The following is a 21615-nucleotide window of genomic DNA, read 5'->3' on the forward strand; positions in this document are numbered from 1 at the left end:
TATTCTTTCCCCGAGATAAGAAACCAAGAATCGGAGAGTTACTTAATGAAGGTGATCCTTACTCCAGGCAATAGGTGATGAATGCTTAATTAAACATTTGCATTTTGAGTGTCAATCTTGAGTCAGATTTTAAATTTGGATCATCTAATGTTTTTGCGACATAGGAAATAATTGAAAATTACTTCTCTTAGCACATATGTTTTGTAATTGCCAATACCCAACCTATTTTCATATTTTTAGAACCTAAGTTCTCCTCAACATCTTGGTGTCATTGCCATTATCAGGGAATAAGTATTTGAACAAGGTATTTTCACGAGGGAAGTGTTTTTACTGAAATTAAAAGTTTCTATTTTTTCAACTCCACAATTAATTGGAAATATGATACATTAGTGAAATCATCTTCCAGATGCTTTTGAGAACAATAATGCACCAAATCACACTGTAACACATAATTACCTGAAACCTATTGTCCAGGGTACCCATAGATGCCATTGATTTAAAAATGGATAAAGACACAAATCATATAGATTGCCTTGTGTATAGTCCTACTTAGAAACAGCTTTCCTTAAAAGCAGAAATTATTAAATAATAAAATAATAGTTAAATACTAACACAAAAGTCATCCCAGACTATGTTTTCATAAAGTGCCACTTAAAATCTAAATTCGAGTATTAGAAGAATCCAAAGACTGTTGCATCACTAAAAATTCAAAACTACTAGATAGATACTTCGTGCCTCTTGGAAACGCTTGTTTCCACAACTTGGCTGTGTGTTCTGGTCACCTAGAGAGCTTGGTGGTGGGACAACCTAAAGGCTAATAAGTTTGAACTTCCACAGTTGCCCATCTAGAAAACTGGATCTCAGCAACTCCTCCCAGTGACGCCAAGACAGGTGTTAGCCTTGTATGAGAAACATCGCCTTTCCCTAGACTGTCATTTATTGTGTGCACGTAGAATGATGGTAATCTTATAAGTTGTTGTCAAATTTTATGAGGGACCCATGCTACCTAAAGACGATTAAGTTTAAATTGTTCAGTGTGTCAATTTTTCTATTAAAAAAAAATCTAAATATCAAGTAGCTTTGTTCATTACCACACCACAACCGTGATTGCAGTTTTAGGAAGCAACCATGCTTACGAGACAGAAATAAGCTTTGATTTCATATGTCATTTACTTAACTTTATAGATGGTCAAAAGGCAGGAGAAACACCGAAGGAAGTATCTTCCTCTAATGGAGAAGCTTCATGGGACTCAAACACATCAGATGTTTTGTCCCCTCACAAACAGAGAGCATGGATGTCTTCCTAGTTTAAAAAGAAAAAGATGTGTGTCATAAGCAGCAATGATCCCTTTAGCTAGAAAATGCAATCGTGGTTCCAGAACCATTATATCAAGTATACAATATATACTCATATTTTCCATCAGAACGATTATAACACAAAAGAAGTACCCATGAGGTGGGAAGGACAGAATTGTGTCCCAGCATTGTTCCCGACCCTCACACTTCCACTACCAGACACTAGAAACTTTATTAAAGGCATTCCTCATTACAGTCACTCATAGCTACATGATCGACACACTCATCCAGTGAACTAGCCGGCTCACGTCCTTGTCACCCTATCTTCAGTAACAAGTGTTTTAATTGCTCATTCCAACTTCTATTTAAATGTCTTTGTCATGTTGTTCTCTTGGGCCATTTTATACCCTGGTCATGCTTAAATGTATTCTTTTGTCCAATGAGATCTGTTTCAGGAGCACAGACTGATATAAAAACACTTTGTTCCAATCCATTAATAGTATTTTCAGCTGTGGCTTGTTAACAGTGTAAACAAAGCCCAAGATGGACTCACTGTCTATTTCTGCCAAAATCCACTGAATCCTCCAGGAACCCTAATCAAAGACCTTACTATTCCATCTGCCAGCTCTGTGTTAGCACTTACCCTCAGGAGATTTAGCTCAAAGGCAATGTTCAAACAGTATTTTCTTTCATTAATATTCAGGCAAGATCCCACTACATCAGTGGCTCTATTGCACAACAGAGGACTGTGTCACGGTTTTGTCCATTGCTGCGTGGTCTGGACACCACCATGGCCACTTCCATGGCCAGTCCAAGACATCTGCTTTGGCATTCTAGACCCCTTCTGAGCCAGCAACTAGGCAGGGATTACCTGACCTAATTTAATTCTACCCTGGAATTTTTATAAGGAGTTTCATCAGCCACCCTGGGATGTTCCTAAATGTCCACCTGACCAGCCCATTTGCCTGAGCATAAGGCAAGACCACTGGCTAGGGTCAGGAGTCTTTGACTCTGAGAGGAAGAACCAGTTCTCTTGATACTGTCACACATGCTGGTTCTCAAGTCAGCCCATTTTGTAGACTTACCTTGCTTTCTTCAACTACAATTTTTTTTTTATTTGACTTCAGGTATGGTTTGAGCCCTGATCTTCTCTGTAAAAGTTTCCATTGGTCAACCAGGTGACCTGTTTTGTCTCAGTGGGAAGAGAATCATGAGGTTCATATCACTTACTCCAAGAAGCTCAACTAGAGATTCCATCTCTGGTCCATTGTCAAACAGGCCATGATTTACTTTGGTTGAGTAAATTCCCTTAGCTTGTTCCTAAATAATATCATTTTCATTGTTTTAGGTCACTAACATTGAAATACCTTGCTGACATTACCTATCATAACATGATGGGTATTTTGTTTTATTTTTTAAAGATTTTATTGATTTATTTTAGAGAGAGAGAGAGACAGAGAGCACCAGCATGCGCAGTGTGGTGGGGTTGGGGTTGGGGTTGGGGGGCAGAGGGAGAAGTAGGCTTCCTGCTGAGCAGAGCACCTGAGGTAGGACTCAATCTCAGGACCCCACAATCATGACCTGAGCCGAAGACAGTCACTCAACCAACTAAGCCACCCAGGTGCCCCAACATGATAGGTATTTTAAACCTAAGTATAGGCTGATGCCTTTCAGGTTCCTTCAGTTTGGGGACTGTTTCTACCAGAGCACAGGAGAATGTCAGTAGTTGTCATTCAAATAGATTAAACCTACTCACAGCATGGAGAGCTTTCTAGTCTTGAATTCTGGCAGCCATCTTAGGGCACCACTATTGAGCCTTTTCCAGAAATGCCAGTCTACGTGTGTTAGTAGCAGATATCCCTAGCAGGGATGAATGTTAAGGTCTCAGAGAGGTTATTTGGGCTATTGCCTGCCTCAGACCTCTCACCCCTGTTTGCCCCTGTTCCCCTTTCCAATTCAGACTGTCTTCTAGTCATTTTATACAAGAGGCCCATAGTAATAAAAATGTATCGGCCAAATTTCAAATAGTGCTACAACTGGTTTTCTCATGGTGGGATGAAGAAGAGATAACAGTTTGTCCTTTATTGTGTGTTAATTGTGTATAGTTGGTTTACCCAGATTATTTCCCGAAATGGGACAGATGGGGCTGGGCCCTGAATTTCAGCTGGATTAGTTAGCCTCCTCTCCCTAGTCACTAGTTTCTAAACCCTCCCTTGACTTTCTCTTCAGAAAGGGAAACTACCATTTACCATTAACTAACTTCCTTTTGAAAGTGACCTGGACCAAACTGTTTCCAACCAGGGGGTGCCTGGGTGGCTCAGTGGGTTAAAGCCTCTGCTCTCAGCTCAGGTTATGATCCCAGGGTCCTGGGATTGAGCCCCGCATCAGGCTGTCAGCTTGGCCGGAGGCCTGCTTCTCTTCCTCTCTCTCTCTGCCTGCCTCTCTGCCTACTTGTGATCTCTATCTGTCAAATAAATAAATAAAATCTTAAAAAACAAAAACAAAACAAAACAAGAAAACAAAGAACAAAAAACTGTTTCCAACCAGGCTGTGATAATATGCTGGAGAATTCAGGTTTCCTTAATTGAGTCTACCCCACATGAAGACACACAGCATCAGATTTTTTCCTTTATATTGACCTTGAAAGGAAAGCCCTGGGCGGGGGGGTGGAGTGGGGGGGAGCCTTGTTCAAGTCTGCTCAAGCAGACCAGACTTGGGGCGCCTGGAAAGCTCAGTCAGTGGAACATGCAACTCTTTCTTTATCTTGGAGCTGTTGGAGTTGTAAGTTTGAGCCACATGTTGAGTGTAGAGATAGCTTAAAAATAAAATCCAAAAAAAAATAAAAAGGCTTGCCAGCCTCCTTTGTCCTGAAACTCTTCAGTTTTTACCATTTACCACAATAAAAGCTGTTGGGCGACTTTTTAGTGACCCCAAGTGGTCAGCAGTCAGAGTGCAGGCCCCATTTAGCTTTATAATAAGCCAGATATACCTAGATCTTCTAGAGAAAACGAATGAAGGACTAGCTCCCTTGCTTCTAGTATTTCCTTAATCAGAGCTAAGAATTTCATTTACCTTCCCGGAATCTTGTGCTGTTTAATAGTTCCCACAGGGGAAGGTTGAGACAGTTCTTAGGGCTTCCCATGTTAGGACATCCAATCCAACTACAGCTGGGCTAAGAAACAACAGCCCAAGATTAAGTTCAAGCCAGAAATGGCAAGATTGTTCATTCACATGTCGCCAAAGGTGATAACATCCACTGATTATCCCGCTCGGGACTGGGCAAGGAGAGCGTGGCCTTCAAAACCAGTCTTCTTTGTTTCAACTGCCTGAAAGGATGGAGGAACCTCAGCAGCCCATATCAGGGCCTTCTGTTTCCATTCCCCTTCGGCATCATTGATTTAACTTCTGAGATGAAAGCAGATTTAACAGGGTTCCTTAAGGGAAGCAGCTGCTTGAACTGCAACAGATTTCCTTCCTCCCAGCTGGCAATCATGTGCCAGGAAATCTTTCATAGGACTCCTGTCACTTTTCATTCTGTGTCTTAAAAGTCACCTAAAGAGAGCTAATAGATTTATCTCTGGCCGTGATCTTTCTTCTGAATAGCCCAGATAGTTTTCCCATTAGTGAAGCCAGCATGGCAGCTGTCAGAGCAAGTATCCCCATGAGTCATACATACCCTCCTGCCTTTCCAAAAGGAGAACATGGAGAACCCATACCTGGTGGAGCCGCTAATCATAGCATCTACCAGAGTTGGGGGAACCAGGGAGCTGGTTCTCAGCACAGCCTCATACCACCCCAGGCTTTAGGCAAAAGGGTCACTGACTCCACTGCCAGTAACTGCTGCTGGTTAAAAGTTAGAATTCACAGCCAACATCATTTTTCATGTTTTTTCATCCTTGTGGCAATTAACCTAAAGATCCAAAAAGCCCAGATTGATTCCCCAGATATTGGCTGCTATTTCACAGTAAAGAGACCCAGCTTCTTTACATTATAATTGCTTTATCCAAAATGGTAGATTTAAGCCACAAGTGGCTATTGAGTCCTGGAAATGTAGAGTCTGATCTGAGATGTATTACAAATAAATATACACTGTTTCAAGGACCTAGTATGAAACAAAGAGTGTAAACTATCTCCTTAATTTTTACTTCAAAGGAATGTTTAAATTACATTTAGGGCCTACCGAATTAAAAAAAATACAATACTAAAATTAATTTCACCTCTTTCTTTTATCTTGTTAAAATTAACTAATGTAAAATTTAAATGGAAAATTATACACGTGATTTTTGTCTGTGGCTCCCGTTAGATTTCCATCGGACAGGGCTGTTGGATACTCACAAGTTTCCAGAGTTGCTTGCCTGGGTTTGCCAAGGATAAAATGCAAGTCTTTCCAAGTCCTGAATGGACTTTCACGTTCATCCTGAGCCCAGGCCGTGAAGCTGCTTGTTCTCCTTGCTCTAACTCCTCTTTCAGCCAAGTGGTTTCAGTTTCACAGATAATCAATGAAATAGAAGAGAAGACATTCCTTGCGTTTTGAGTCACTTTCCTCTCAGTTCCCTCACCCTGGTCTGTTTAAATTCTTACCCATTAATTACCCATCTGTCAATTCAACAAGGGAGAATTCTGTGTCAGCCACATTCCAATAGCAAGAGTTATCCCAGTCATTTTCTGCAGGGCTTTGGCAACCTCAAACCCAGGATGGATCAGGATCTCATTCTCACCAAACTCCATCCCAGAACTTTGGGCCATAGTGAGTCTGAAACAATCTGAAAGCCAGTTCAACTTCCGTTGCCACCGCTGAAATTCGAGGTGAAAGTTGCCAATCAAACCCCCCAGACACAACAGGCTTTATAACCTATTATGAAGTTTACTTGGTCCTATGGGAGCATGGGAAGCAGCCAACCCATCAGACCGAGCATCTTCATCTCACTGGGAGGCAGGGGAGTCGCTCGAGAGCACAGCTGCTCTTGTCCTCATCCACAGGTGCATGGAGATGCACGCCACGGGCAAACGTCAAGGCCTGTATTATCCCCTCGAGAGAGAAGCCAGAGCCTTGATTTCCGACCAAGACTGTATACATTCTGGTCACGTAGGCCAAAGGCCTTCGGGCCCCACACAACAACCTCTGTGCAGTAAATGTACCCAATTCCATGTTCCCCATTTAGCTTAACTCCATTGTTTTCAAGGAAATGTTGTGCAAAGAATCAGGAGTCATTCATCAGCTCAGGTCTGACGTTAACCCTCTACTCACAGTTATGTGGAAGGATACGGTTGAAAATAACGGACCAATCCATGAATAGCTTAAATCTTAAAAAAGATTTTTCGAGATGAGTAATGGGGTAGGTTTCTCTAAGGCCTGAAAATAAGTTCTTCCAAATAGATGGTTAGAAAGGGAGTAAGTGGGTGTAGTGGTTAGAGATACAAACTTCCAGTTACAAGATAAATAAGTACTAGGACTATAACTTACCTACAACATGATGAGCGAACTAATGCTTCTGTATGACCTACAGAAAAGGGAGTAGGTCCTAAGAGTTCTCATCACAAGAAGAGAGTTTTTCCTTTTCCTTTTATTGTATCTCTAGGAGATAATGGGTATTAAATAAACCCATTGGGATCATCATTTCACCATATATGTAAATCAAACCATCACACTGTACAGCTTAAACTGATACAGTGATATATGTCAGTTGTTTCTCAGTAAAACCAGGGGAGACTGAAAGTAAGTGAACCCCACTTTACGAAACACAGAAGCTAGAATCCTAAAATTTTAGTATTTTTGTAATTTATCTCTTAACTGGTTCAACGAATATGTCAGTACCTCGCTGTAAATGTTCATTGAAAAAGGACTCTTGCCCTATTTTGAGATGGATTTTTTTTTTCAACACATGGACTGACGTAGGTTAAAAGGCTGTTTTATACTTCAGCAGTCAGCTGATGTGCACACAAAGCTATATAAATTATTCAAACAAACCAAATCTTTTTTCTGGAATGCAAACACCAGCATGATTTCCTAAACTATAAGGATGTTAATTTAGCACTTACAGTTTAATTTCTTATATATTCATTTTTTTCTAAAACAGAGAAATTCAAGGCAAATAATAATTTAGCTTTAAAATTCCCATGGAGGCTAAAAAAAAATTGCCAGTATAAATGAACATCCTTATTAAAGAGTATTGAAAAATCAATTTCCCATTTTTATAAGATGACAACAGTAGTTATGTGTAATTAGGATCATCAGCTTTTATCTCAGATTTCTTTCCTCAAAATTCAACTGCTCATAAATCTTACGGTTAAGCTATTTTCCAATAATTATATGTTTTTGTCGTATGAAGTTGCCTCACTCCATAATTCCCCAAAAAACCATTTTATACATTATTACATCAACTTTGCTCATCTTCTCATGTTTAGAATCCATTTTAATTTCCATTTATCATGTTCATATTTTGTAATATACTGTTCATTGAGCCTCTATTTTCATAGACCCAAAATAATTTTTCAAGTGTTTGAGGCAATTACTTTTGTCTCCTATATTACTATTAAAAATTACTTTAATAAAGGGAGAGCTGTAGCAACTTCATAAAATATCTTTTTAACTTTCAGTTGTAGTAGCAAAAATCCAATTAATTGGCAATCATCTACTGTTACATTCTAAATAAGTGCATTAAAGTAAATTACTCATTAATGATTTTAATTATAAACTCCTAAATACCATATTTTCCTATCATGAGCATACTTCACTTATCACATTTTCATTAAACAATTTTTCTTTTAAATTTTGGTTTTCTTTTCACACACATGTATGGAGAACTCTTTGTAACATTCAAGAGAAAGAAAGATAACATAGTAACTTAAATAATAGGTTTTGGATCATAATAAGTTAAACAATTTTCCTTAACATGAGATAAACTTCTGCCAAATTTCACTTATAATTTCAACTCAATTTACCTGAAAAGTAATCTCCTATAAACTAAAACATGTGACTATCTTCAGTCTTCTAAATGGGTTAGTGTAGAAGAGAGAAGTAACATTACGTGAGGATAACAAAAACCAAGCAGTGTTCTTAAGCTAGACTGTATTTTCCAGTGAAGTAATCTAAAAATCATAGGAAATAAACATTGAAGTTTACCTCTATGAAAAAGAAAAATTCAGTCAATGATCTTGATATTTCGCCCTTTGACATTGTGTATTTACCCATTTAAACACATAATGTAAAACAAACCTGGTATATGAATATATAACACATAATATCCCACTAGGTTCTTTTTCTTTCTCTATTTATTTAACTATTCTAGCCATATGGAGACAATACAAGAATTTGTAGCTTTCCCAATAAACATGTTAGTTAAGAGTTTCATATTTCTTAGTGGACACATTTATATGATGCAACAGGATAAATCAATAAAACTTGAATGGGGAAAAAGCAACTCAATCTTTATATGCCTCAGTTATCTTTCTGTTACAATAATGGTAACATTTATCATGATAAAGTTTTAGTTATGATTCTGAAATACAGGCTCTATTCCATGACTAAAGTGTTTTCTTTTGTTTTTCTTATGACAGGATGATGAGGTAAGGGAAAGTCGATTCAGCTTCACAGCCTATGGAATGGGACCCTGTCTGCAAGCAAAAGATGGTGTGACCCCAAAGGGCCCAAACCATCCTGTCCAGGTAATGCCGAAAAGCCCTGATGAAATGAGGAAGGTTTTTATCGACAGAGCCAAGAAGATTGACACCATCTCTCGAGCCTGTTTCCCATTAGCCTTTTTGATTTTTAATATTTTCTACTGGGTTATCTATAAAATTCTTAGGCATGAGGATATTCATCAGCAACAAGATTAAGCCTCTGGGGGAATGCAAGTGCAAACGATCAATTCAAAAGAAAGTTTCTTTGCCATAGGTGTGTGTATACATGTGTGTTTGTTGGCGTAAAAATGATGACCATCATATTAAAATGGCATATGGGTGGGTATTTTTGTGATATGCTATGCAAAGTCACAAGGCAGATTAAGAGTCTTTTGATGGATACAAAAATATATATTATGAGGATTTTATTTCATATTAATTTAAGATTATTTGTCCTTTCACTGTATATCACGTAAGTGGAAGTATTACTGCCAATGTGTTTGTATTGTTATATAATGTCACATAATAGTACATGTGAAAACTGCTTTGGAAATTCTTCTTTTTCAGTTCAATGACGTTAAATCTTACAAAAGTAAAATTTACACAATTAACTTTGTAACTGGAAAAAGCAGAAATGTTGAAGATTTTAAAAGTCAGTAGCTTGAGGCCTTGAAATATTTTCTCATAGTGTAGCTACAAAACAGAATAGTAATCAATTAATTCAGCAGAAAACTCAGTAACAGAGGATTGTACATATAAATGTTATGGGATCAACTTATGTACTACCAAAAAATTCAAATTATAAAATTAAAATTAAATTTAATTGTTTAGAAGACAAAATATTCCTCTTTGGAAATTTAAAACAGATGGCATAAGAGATCATATTATATATAAAATCTACTTTTCTTAACTTTAGATCTCTATGAATGAAGATGGAAATACTGAAAACAAGAGAATTGTTTTTAAATAAGTGTTATAACTGTGTATTTGGAATTATTGCCAAACACTGCAAAATGCAAGCCAGCACCCTTGTTTTGTTGGATTTTTAACAGTTGCTTAACTATCTGTACGTAATTATGTTTAATGTTTTGATATAATTGAACAAAGTTCAGTAAGATTTTTATATTTTATCTTAGAATGAGAATTTAAAATTCAATGGGATTGTAGTATTTACATTTTGATAAAAATTAATTAAAACAAAAATGGATTTATGAAAGATTTTTTTAATAAGAATAGTTTCCCATCAAAGTTATATGAGTTCAAACTCTTAGTTCCCAGTGTAAGGAGGGAAGATTTTAATTCTAAGTTATATAAATAAGTCATTTCTATAAAATAAGGATTGGTTGTTTTGTATTTCTGAATTAATGATTTCAATATATATGCCATGCACTAGATGTGAAAAATTTTAAATAAAATTTTTATTTAAAATTTATCAGCAACCCCATGGAATTATTTTAACTGCAATGGGGCATTAACTCATTTCATGCAGTGTAATTAAGTATAAATATATGATAAAGTTAGTGGTGAAATTACACCTGATTCTTTTCAGTTTGGCAATTTTTTGCATTATTTTTTTATCAGTACTGTTGTATTTTTTAAAAGTTCTAGAATGCTTTTTAGATACATTTAATTGTTGGTCAGATTTGCTACATGGAAACTCAAGGGGCCAAATGATTGACAGAAAAAGATTTAAAACATTAAGAAAACAATTTACTCAGATTCAAGAGGAAAAAATAAGCCAGTCTTTGAATCAAATGGTATTATTTTCTGAACTTTAATCACTCCAAAAGTAAAAGCAAGAACTGCCGTTTAAAGTTAAAAGTTTCTCAATGTTATGGAGCTTTGGTCTATCCAATAGTAGTTTTTAAAAATAACTTTTGAAAAAATAATGTTTATTCAGCAATTTTTGCTAGTGAAGGACCAAACTGTCCTCCTTTATAAATAAAACACTATGAGGGGGGAAACAAACAAACAAACAAAACATGTTTGTCATTAAATGCAAATGCCACAACTGGAAGAAATTGTTACTCTTTACTTACTTTGAGGACTGTGTGCCTGAAAGTTGAATACAGTCTTCTTCATTTGCTGTGTGTGAATCAAAACCATGGGAATATATTCTTGTACTAAAGATAGATTAGAGCCAGACATGCTGTTTGTGTTCCCTGGGGATAAACTGGGTATTGTGGAGTTAGGATAAACTACATTGTCTCAATATGTCTCTGAAATACTTGAATATATTTTTCTGTACTTTACACATCTTATTTCAAAAGTTCTCCATCACTGTTTCAATTAAGTGAATTCTGTCAGAAGCAAATAGAAAAATAACGAACTTATTCCCCAAAAGAAACTCACAGACATTGCTTGTTTAATATCTAAGAATATTAAAAAATGTCTCTTTTATCCCTGAAACTTGGAATGTAAAAATACTAGCCACAAGACAACTTGTCAGCAGAAGCATTGGTATGGTAGAAATCTCTTATCTTAAAAGTATTATACTTTGCTTGGGTGTATATGTTTATCATTGTCTTACTATACTAAGAAAATACTCTGATGGTCCTGACTCATATGGCAACAATAACATTATTTCTATGGCTGAATCCAAACTGTTTAAAGAAATGTATCCCCTCGAATGAACGTTTACAGATTGTTTAAAACTGGAAAACTACATCGCAGTTAGCATCTCAAGGTAGTAGTTAGTAAGCCCTATGTCAAACCCTAATTTTTCAATTAAACCAACAGAAAACTATTAATGATGAGAAAATTCAAATGTGTTCCTACACTAATTACCCACATGCAAGTTAAAATTCTAATACAGATATTCTGATTGTTTTGAAGGAGCCATGTTAGAAAGTTTGCAACTTTCGTACATGCAGTTTAGTATAATTTTTCTTAGTATTATGTATCTCAACCATTGAAATTTATGGTTCCATAGTATATGAATTTTTACAAAACCTTGTATCTTAGCATTTAGATGCCATTTTTTTTTTCTTCCCCAAACATTAGAATTGAAGGTCAGCTATAGTGGGGATCTAGAACTTTCTTTACTACTTAAAATAGATTCCCGAATGAAACTGTAGAAACAAGAAAGCCAAGGATCTTTAAAATTTCTCTAACCTTTCCACGTGTTTCTCCAAGACAGTTACTCATCCGCAGAGCCTAGTCAATTCCCAGCTGCTATGTTTAAAATATTCTATGACTACTTATCTTATTATACAATTAATTCTTATTCTATAGGTATAGTCTGATAACATTTACCCTAATTTTGAACTATAAATGCTTTAAAAACTATTTATCCCTAAAATATGGATACATTAAGTTTATGAATTCCCAGGATCTTATGGAAGACCATGGAAATTTTAGAAAGAAAATGTGAAAAAGTAAGCCAACATGTTTAACAGAAGAAGGTTGTGAACTACTTTAGCATTCTGTGTAGTTGAAGTTGTTGTGATTTTAAGAGAAATACAGGTCTGTCTTCCATACTATACATCCTATTTTTAAAAAATATACTTGTCTATTCTCAGCATGATATACTTCAACCTGCTAGTCATTTCAGAGTATTGAGCATTACATTGGTAGTTATGTTTTCTTTTCATCTATAAAGTACACATCCATGAAATCAACTCCAGGGAATATGGGAATTGCCAATATTAAAAGTAGAAAACACTCTCACATTAAAAAGTAGGAAATTGGCAATACTGATATTTGTAGATGTCCCAGACAACTAGAGCACTCTAAAAATGCAACTCTTAGATTGGAAATGTACCACAGTCCTTAGACTAATCAATCATTAACAATCTTTGAAGTAATGTCTCTTACTCCAAGACAGATTTCTTATACTTTGTAACAGAAGTAATAGCAAAATCTTTCAAAATTTGCCAGCCCATACCATCTCTATTTCTCATCTAGTTGATGCTGAACTGGTAAAGAAAGCAAGCCTTTCCATGTATACAACATAAACTTACATTTAGTCTATTAGTATTCATTGATGCTAACAAAGCAAAGATTATAAAATAATGAGATGAGTTTAAACATATTAAAAGAATAAGAATGGTTTCTACCACAGGGATTTGAATTTTAACAATCTAGCCAAAACAAATATAATCAATAGAAAATAGCATATATATTAATAGTAATCTTAGTTCACTGAGTTTGGTCAAGAATTGTCTGGTGACTCAGAGTATGTATATATATTTTTTGTATCTTTATAAGAACAACTTTGTCTTTTGAATTACAATCACCTATTAAGCACAGTTATGATAAATACCTTTTCTAGTTATTTTGGGTATTCGGTTTGGGAACCAGATAATTTTGTTGCCTTGGCCTGGCTCCTGGACTATTACTTGCTATTGTAAAGGTATTGAAACAGCATAATCGGTTCTGAAAAACATAAATGTGCATCATCACTTATTGGTTTCATTTGCATTTCAGAGAAAAATTTGGCCACAAGGACTGTAAAATCTTTAAAGTGACAAATTTTATTCTCTTTAAACTGTACCTCAATTACTGTATCTGCTCAAGCAAAAATAAAGGACTCTCTGGTATAGTTTTTCAAGTAATTTTGACAAGACCCCTTTCTTTAACTGAACTTATCTGAATAATGGGCAGTGGAAAGGTATGAATTGAAGATTAGAATTCTATAAAAGACTGAAATTTTGAATATAATGACAACCATATCTAGTTCTCCACAATGCCTTCATAATTCCTTACTGAATTCTCTATTTCGGACACAAGGCCATTCGTGGCAATCTAGGATAACCATGTCCATCTCAGTAATCACCAACTAGTCTTTAAGCACACAGTTAACTCTAGATTCCATGACATATATATTGTAGGCCTTGAAGTGTATCAATTCATTCATTTTGACATCTCAAAGGGATACTAAAATAAGAATTACTGCTTGTGTCTATAAGACAATCTGGTGACTTTTAACAATATTTTCAAAAATACAATATATATGGAAACACGGTTTCCCTCTTGATTGACTGAAATAGCCATTATACCAGTTGCACTTTTATTCCTTTCTAGGAAGTGTCTTCCTCAGCAGATACATTGGCTTTTATTTTCTTGTTAAGTCCTACAAAGAGTGGTAAAATAGAGCAGTCTCATAATCTCATTGCTGTATAAACTCTTGATGAGTAAACAATCAATGTACACTATGAGTTGTACTAAGGTAGTTAACTTTAAACTTAAACTTTTATCCTGGCCCCCATTTCTCTTCAGAAACATATTGATATTAAGCAGGGAACTTCCATAGGGAGGCTGCTGCTATTCTAATTACTTAAAAAAGAGGTAGAGTGATGCTTATTTTTCCCTTACAAAGATCTTAGTGCCTGTTCATAAAATAAAACTACAAAGGATTTGAAAATAGCAAGGGCAGGGAAAGAAGAGAAGATCTTCCCAGAAATCAGACCAACAGAAAGAGAAATCCTGAGCTAATAGCAAAGATCCTCTTATTCATTCTTTTTCATTTCACTTTCCATGTTAATGCTGCCTTCATCTCTTCCCTTTTCCATCTCTTATGCACAAATGGATTCACATATATGCGTGCATGCATACACTCATAGATTGTTAATGGAATAAATTCCTTCAAATTGGAAATGCAAAGGAAGTCAACTTTTCTGGACAAAGGTTAATAACATTGTGATATGTTTTCAATATAAATCATTCTTGGTGGGAAATATGAGCAATGCCGTCATTTGATTTGGCCATCTCTTAAGGATGGAAGCATCATATTTTGCCTCAACAACGCATGAACAAGCTATAGGGGTCAAAATTCTCTCCAACTATTAACAATGGAATTCTAAAACACTTCCTAGACTGTCTTTGAAGAATGACTAAATATTTGTCAGACCATCCTCCTAAAAGACAACTAGTAATCACCAGTAATGCCAGATCTCATGTCTTAGCAGGCATTTTCCTCAGTATTTTCCATGGTTCACTCATAAGCAACATAAAAGGAGAATTTCAGAGATGATAGAATACTGTTTTAAAAAGTAATGATTTTAATCACTAGCTGTACATCAGAATCCCTTATGCGTCTTTAAAAATATATACAGGCTGAGGTTCAACACAGAAGGTTATAATCTAATCACTGACTAAACAAATATTTGTCAAGGACCTTATATGAATTTGCCATTGTTCTAAGTGCTGAATTCAGTATGTTTGGAGTAAGATATGAAATTCTAGATTACTGGCAAAGTTCCACAATTGAGAACAATTGATGTGAATGTACATAAATCTATTTTTCCAAAAGATTCTATTTAAACCTGATTTTTAAATAATTTTTTTCTTTCTTCAAACTCATTTTAGCTCTCATGTACATTCTTAGAATCAAAATATAAACCTTTGAGGTTTTCATATCAACTTCCCTCCGATTGTCAGAATCTTCATTACGTTCCTGATACAAAATTATCCACATTCTTCGAAATTTCTTCAGTAACATATAGCTCATTACTCTGAAGGCAGCCTGTTGCATTGTGACAAAGGTCTAAATGATAAAAGAAAGCTAATCTTTGTTAAGAAATGACTTTACTTCATAAACTGCAAATAAGTCTACTTCATTCTCTAGAGACAGTGCTTCATTTATTTTTTTCATCTTTTGTCTATGTTTAGGCTCAGTCAGTGCCATTTTCTCAACCTCTTATTAACTAGCTTTATTCTTATTTAAGCCATTTAAAAATGCACTTTATGTGTTAAACAATGATAAGATGTTGTAAGGTTCATAAAATAATGAAATATAAAATTAATTGTCTATATAGATTTCTATGGAAATAATTTACAGTAACCTTAAATGTCTTTCTATAACATAAGAGTAATCTTAAATTAAGTCCCTCAAAATACATTTCATCATATGAAGGTATTATATAAAGCCCTGCAAAATAATCTGCATTACAAAAACTACCAGCCAAATGTAAATCATATTTTTAGAGTAAAGCTAGAATAAAAATATAATGAATTAAGTTGTTTTAATAGATGATTTTTTTCTTGAGGGACATTTAGCAAAGGTGCCTTCAGGCTGCCCCACTAGTGTACACATTAACCTGCCTGGCTTGTTAATGCGAACCGAGAGAAAGGAGCTGTGGGTTAAAGGCCGGGAAAGGATTCGGATATAAGGCTGTGTTTAAACATGCTTGAATAATTTTGCACTCTTTCACTTTCATCTCTATGAATTATGCAGTAGCTATTCTGTAATTCCTTAAATTTATATTTTAGTGTATGACAGATGATAATACTTGGGGGGGGTAAAATAGAGTGAAGTAGCCCACCATTTTATGAATATTATAGAATATGCTGTGGAAAGAAATGAAAAAGAAAATGTGCCATATATTTTCAATGTGCCATCTTAATATCGCATACAGTGACTTTATTATTAGTGAACCAAAATGTTTAAAAGACTACCAAAAAAAAAAGTATTGCTATTTTATGGTGTTAACTATTTTTCTGTAGATTTAAAACATGTCTTTCTGGGTCTGATGTTTGTCTGTCTTCCTGTCAAAATGATGTCATATTTTTTCAGGACATTATGCTGAAAATATATTTAAAAATGTATGCATGATTTTATCAACTTGTTTCTCATGATATTGTCTTTAGTTCAATTCTGCAACTAGCAAACTCTAATCAGAGTCATTAACTCATGTACAATATGTGGTATTTGTCATGTAACTATAGATAATTTGATCAAAACCAATAAAAATTAACACTTTTCAAGAATGTGGATACCTCTTTTGTCCCATTTTTATAAAGATCAAATTTTACCAAAGGGCCGCACTGTTTTCTTGATAAAAGTCATACTAGATTTTTGTTCTGACGGAAACTATCACATCTGGTCACAAACCCAGTCATAAACCACGCAGACAACATTTAATGTATGCATTCCATTAAAATAAAATATGCTAAGGAAATGGTGAATGGAGCTTTTCTTCTCAAAATAAAGTGAGAGATGTGTTATTATTTAGAACAGTGATTTGACATTATCATATTTATAATTTTTATTTGAAAACCTTTTCCTTAAAATCTATTTATTTATTAAACCACTTTTACCTCACTCACCCATAAGGACAATTTCAGAATGGAATATTGGTGTACTGTTGTTTTGTTTTTCATCTGGAATTTTTTCCTTCTACATGAGAAGACTAGAGTTTAGTGGTTAAGAAATAAGAGGAAAATCATGTATAAAAAATATCCAAGAAAATATTGCAGTATGGTATGTGAAAACTTGCCTCTCATTTTTTGGAGCACTATCATTTATATGTAACAATATTTTACAGAATTTCAGATATTTATTGGCTGCCCAAGGTTGAGAAAAATTGATAGATTGAAAATTCCTTGCAAAGTTGACATTATGATTTTCCCTGATGAGCTGGGCTTCACTAACCACTTGAGTTGTGCTCGAATAGTCATATAGTGTCACCAGATTCTTGACTGAATGCTTCCATAGAATTGGGCAAGGTCATCTGTAAGTACAAGAGCTAGAGATATCTGTATGTGATAGATACTTTAAAAAAAATGTACATGAATAAGCATAATGTGAGTACAGCTTATTGGTAAACTCTGATTTTTAAAAATCAATGTGTATTACCATGATTTAGAGTATTTGTATTATTCTCATTTATAGCCACCATTTCAATACCACTAAATTGATGATTTTTCTTCAGGTATTTTATCACAATTTAGTCTTGCTGACAGTTGCTTTCTTCCTTGAGAAACTTATTTTCTAAATGCATTTTTTGTAACTTTGCACAATTTACATTTTTAATTACCCATTCTTAGAAATCTTAAATTAAAAGGAAGCCATCATTACTGAACTACAGTATACTAGATTGTAGGTATTTTGTTTTTCTGCTTCTTTATTCAAAAATTAAGTTACCTCAGTAGATTTTTTTTTTTAAGATTTTATTTATTTTTCATGAGAGAGAAAGAGAGAGACAAAGGGAGAAGGGAAAGCATGCTCCCTCTAGAGCAGAGAGCACAATGCAGGGCTGGATCCCAGGACATCAGTACCTGAGCTGAAGGCAGACACTTTACTCACTGAGACACTCAGGGTTTCCTTCAGTGGATGTTCTTTACGCCACAGTATCCTGCTCTAAAAAATTCACTACAGCACATGACTGACTGGAAGCCCGGCCGGGAAGGAAGACTCACTCATAGTCCATTCTGTGACATGAAAAATGACCTGTCTGAAAACGTGTTCTCCAAATAAGGAATAACAGATAGAAATCAAATGACAATGTTTACTTGTGTAACCTAATGGCTCTTGGTCTTCCAAACAGGTCTCTGGGTTTTTGTTTGTTTGTTTGTTTAAATTGTATTTATTCATTTGAGAGAGAGAGAGTGCACAAGCAGAGGGAGAGTGAGAGAAGCAGACTTCCTGATGAGCTAGGAGCTTGACATGGGACTAGATCCCAGGACCTTGAGATCATGACCTGAGACCAAGGCAGACACTCAACCATCTGAGCCAACCAGGTGCCCCCAAACAGGTCTCTTTTCAAGTCATCCATAACATTCATTCTTTCAGTTTTTGAGTAGATGTCAGATCCCATTTTCTTCTGGGGGGTGGGGGAGGAAGCTTTTCTAAAGGATTGGTTACAGAAATAATTGCATTTATAGATTTATAGGGTCTTTCTTAAAACAATTACTTCTCCCCCAAAAAGTAATTTCATACCAATTGACATTGTTTGAAATATTTGCTCTATGAAAGATCGCTCTTATTAGTGTAATGTTGTATTTGCTAAGTAGCTAATCAAAAACTAAATATGATATGAAATATAAATAGGAAACAAAGTGAATATATTCAAATTTCTGAAATATTTAAAACAGAGTCGAAAACCAAAAACATAGATTTTTTTAAATTGCCAGAATGTGGTTGCTAATAGATTATTAAATTCCTTGAAATAAATACAGCTTTAATCTTGCATATTATTATTTAATAAATACTAGGATGGACTGCAAGTCTACCTGCTAATAATATTGTTATCTCTGGCTGCTTCCTTTGTTCTCCTAATCATTATCAACAGATCTTTTTGAGTCTTTACTCATTAGCGGGAGAAAACCTCAAGGGGTGGCAAACAGGAAAGCTTCTTCCACGTTCAAAAGCAAAGCAAGGAAGGAAATAACATCTGCAGGAACCATGCGTCATGGGCAAGAGGCTTATTTTATGTAGAGTTTATATTATTCTTAGGTAATCAATAATCTCTAAATAAGACTCCGTTTTTTCTGAAATTGTGACTACTCATATGTTGCATATAGCAAATTAAAATATTTTTCCAGTTCCAGCTATTTGGGTTTTTTTCCCTTTTCAAATAAAAAAGAATGAGAAATAGAGATTTATATTCTTTGTAATTTACTCTGAATCTATAAAATCAGAACCCATTTAGTGGTTGAATTGGTTATATTTGAGATGTTGTTTTCATATAGTCTGTGAAAGTTAACTAGAGAAGAAGATGTTATTTTATAGCATAGAGAAATAGATCTGGAGACACTATGTTCATATGGTTTATTTACCTAATGGACAATATAATTTAGTTTCTAAAAGGAAACTTTAAAAAGTCATATTAATGTGATAGTATTTAATTGTGAGCATATTTTTAATAACTCTTAAATTTGTTTTTCTATGCTAAACATGCATACCTTTTAATATGTGTTATATATAATATTCCTAAGCAATAAGATCTGATGAGCTCTCTTGCCATAGTTAGCATATTCAAACCCCTAACAAATCAAAAAGATTCATTCTTATGACTCAGAAATATAATTACAAAATAGAATAGGTAATATGCAATTATCTATCTTCATATCATTATTCTTTTATTTCTAATTGACATAGCCCAAACCCCTTTGGTATCTTCAGTAAGCATTACAATTACCGAAAGGTTTTCACAAAATAAATCACAAACAGTAACCTCCTATTTGCTGCATAACCTTAGCTTTCAGCAACTCCCCAAATTGTCTAAAAAACCATTATTTGGGATGCCTGGGTGGCTCAGTGGGTTAAAGCCTCTGCCTTCAGCTCAGGTCATGGTCCCAGGGTCCTGGGATCGAGCCCCGCATCGGGCCCTCTGCTCAGCAGGAAGCCTGCTTCCTCCTCTCTCTGTCTGCTTCTCTGTGATCTCCATCTGTCAAATAAATAAATAAAATCTTTAAAAAAAATTATTTATACTCATAATTGGACTTTTAAAAAATTACCTAAAGATTAAAAATTTAGATCACATTTATAAGGTATCTAAGGCTATTATATTTTTGCAGATTATATACATTCTTTCCTAACAAATGTAAGCCACTCTGGGCCTAAACCACAAGATGGCTCCCTCTCATTGGTTTGGGAATTATAAATGTCATTTAAGATAATAAGGCTAATTTCACTAATGATTGAGGGTGATATTTTGACATAAGAAGTATATTACAGTTTTGAGAAATTATACAAGTCAGTACAATCTGCTATTTAACACCTTCATTAAAGAGGGTGTTGAGGGATAACCTACTGAAAACCGTTACTTACAAGTGATAAAATGCAGCCTAAAGATACAAGACAATCATACTCAATATTACTGACCCTAGTAACAATTGAAGCCAGAGCTACTACTGCCCTTTCAGGTTATCCTTGTTCTCAGTCTTCAAGCTAAGGTAAGAGGGCCTTGGAGTACTGGGATCAGAAGCTACAAGATAAATATTAGCATCTTCCTGGATTGACAACTTTACTATAAAGTTTGAGAAACCTTTGCCATGAAAGAAATGTGAAGTTAAAATGATTATAAAATATGAAACAGAAATAGAAAAAAAATGTTGGTGTTATAGAAGAAAATCTGCTGCAGGTACCATTTTGTTTTCCAATTCCATTCCAATTTCAGTAAGGGTTCTTGGTGGAAATGTTTAACAAGTGTTTAAACATATGTTTAAACAAATGTTTAACAAATGTTTAACAAGTTAAACAAATGTTTAACACCATTAGCTCTTTGGGAACAATTAGGTGTTTGGGTTAATTTAAGAAGCCTAAATACGGTCCACTGCTAAGGATAGGTATTAATTCTGAAGTCAAGAAAACATGTGCATTCTCATCACCATTTACATCTTAACATTAAGTTCATGTTCGTCTTCTCTGTGCTTCATTTTATGTCAACTTAATAAGTTATTCACCTGACTGGATGCCAAAAGGCTGGGAAGGCTAGATGTAAAGACATTTTACATGAAAGGAAAGAAGAGATAAGAGACATTCCTACTCAGTGTCTCCATCATCCATCCGAGCGTGTGAAAATCCTCCATCTTAAAACACTGACCTAACTGGCTTAATTTCTTGACTGAATTAACTGGTCACTAATACTCTAGAGACGTGGTCTCAGCATGTCAAATATTTAAGAGAAAATAATCCATGGGAAAGTAAACTATGTCATCAAGATGACCAAGTTTTTGTTCAACAGTATCCTATAGTTCTCCTATTACAATATTCAATATATGAATTAAAATCTCTACCTTCAAAGTAGCAAGTGTTAATTGTGTTACTTAAACCACAAAAGCAAAGCTTTGTTACTTTAGATGTTTCCTTTTATTCTTTCTTTCTGTCTTTCAGTATATGGCCATTTCATTTTAATTTCAATTTCTATTTATTTTTTTAAAGTGTTCCTCAAAATCTTTAATAGGAAAAAAAAAATTCAGTACACAAAATGTCCAGGAATAGAAACAGACAACATTGTAAACCTTGTTTATGAT

General features: G+C 34.8%; 1 protein-coding gene across 1 annotated transcript in view; it reads left to right on the forward strand.

Moving 5' to 3' along the window:
- Positions 1 to 9692, forward strand: part of GLRA3 (glycine receptor alpha 3) — a 193075-nt gene extending 183383 nt beyond the window's left edge. The window contains exon 10 of the mRNA XM_032855758.1: positions 8854 to 9692. Within this exon, the coding sequence (XP_032711649.1) occupies positions 8854 to 9132 (279 nt within the window). The 3' untranslated portion in view covers positions 9133 to 9692. The remainder of the gene's footprint in view (positions 1 to 8853) is intronic.
- Positions 9693 to 21615: the final 11923 nt, after the last annotated feature.

This window comes from Lontra canadensis, unplaced genomic scaffold (genome assembly GCF_010015895.1).
Source record: "Lontra canadensis isolate GAN:19392208 unplaced genomic scaffold, GSC_riverotter_1.0 scaffold10, whole genome shotgun sequence".
Classification (NCBI taxonomy): Eukaryota; Metazoa; Chordata; class Mammalia; order Carnivora; family Mustelidae; genus Lontra; species Lontra canadensis.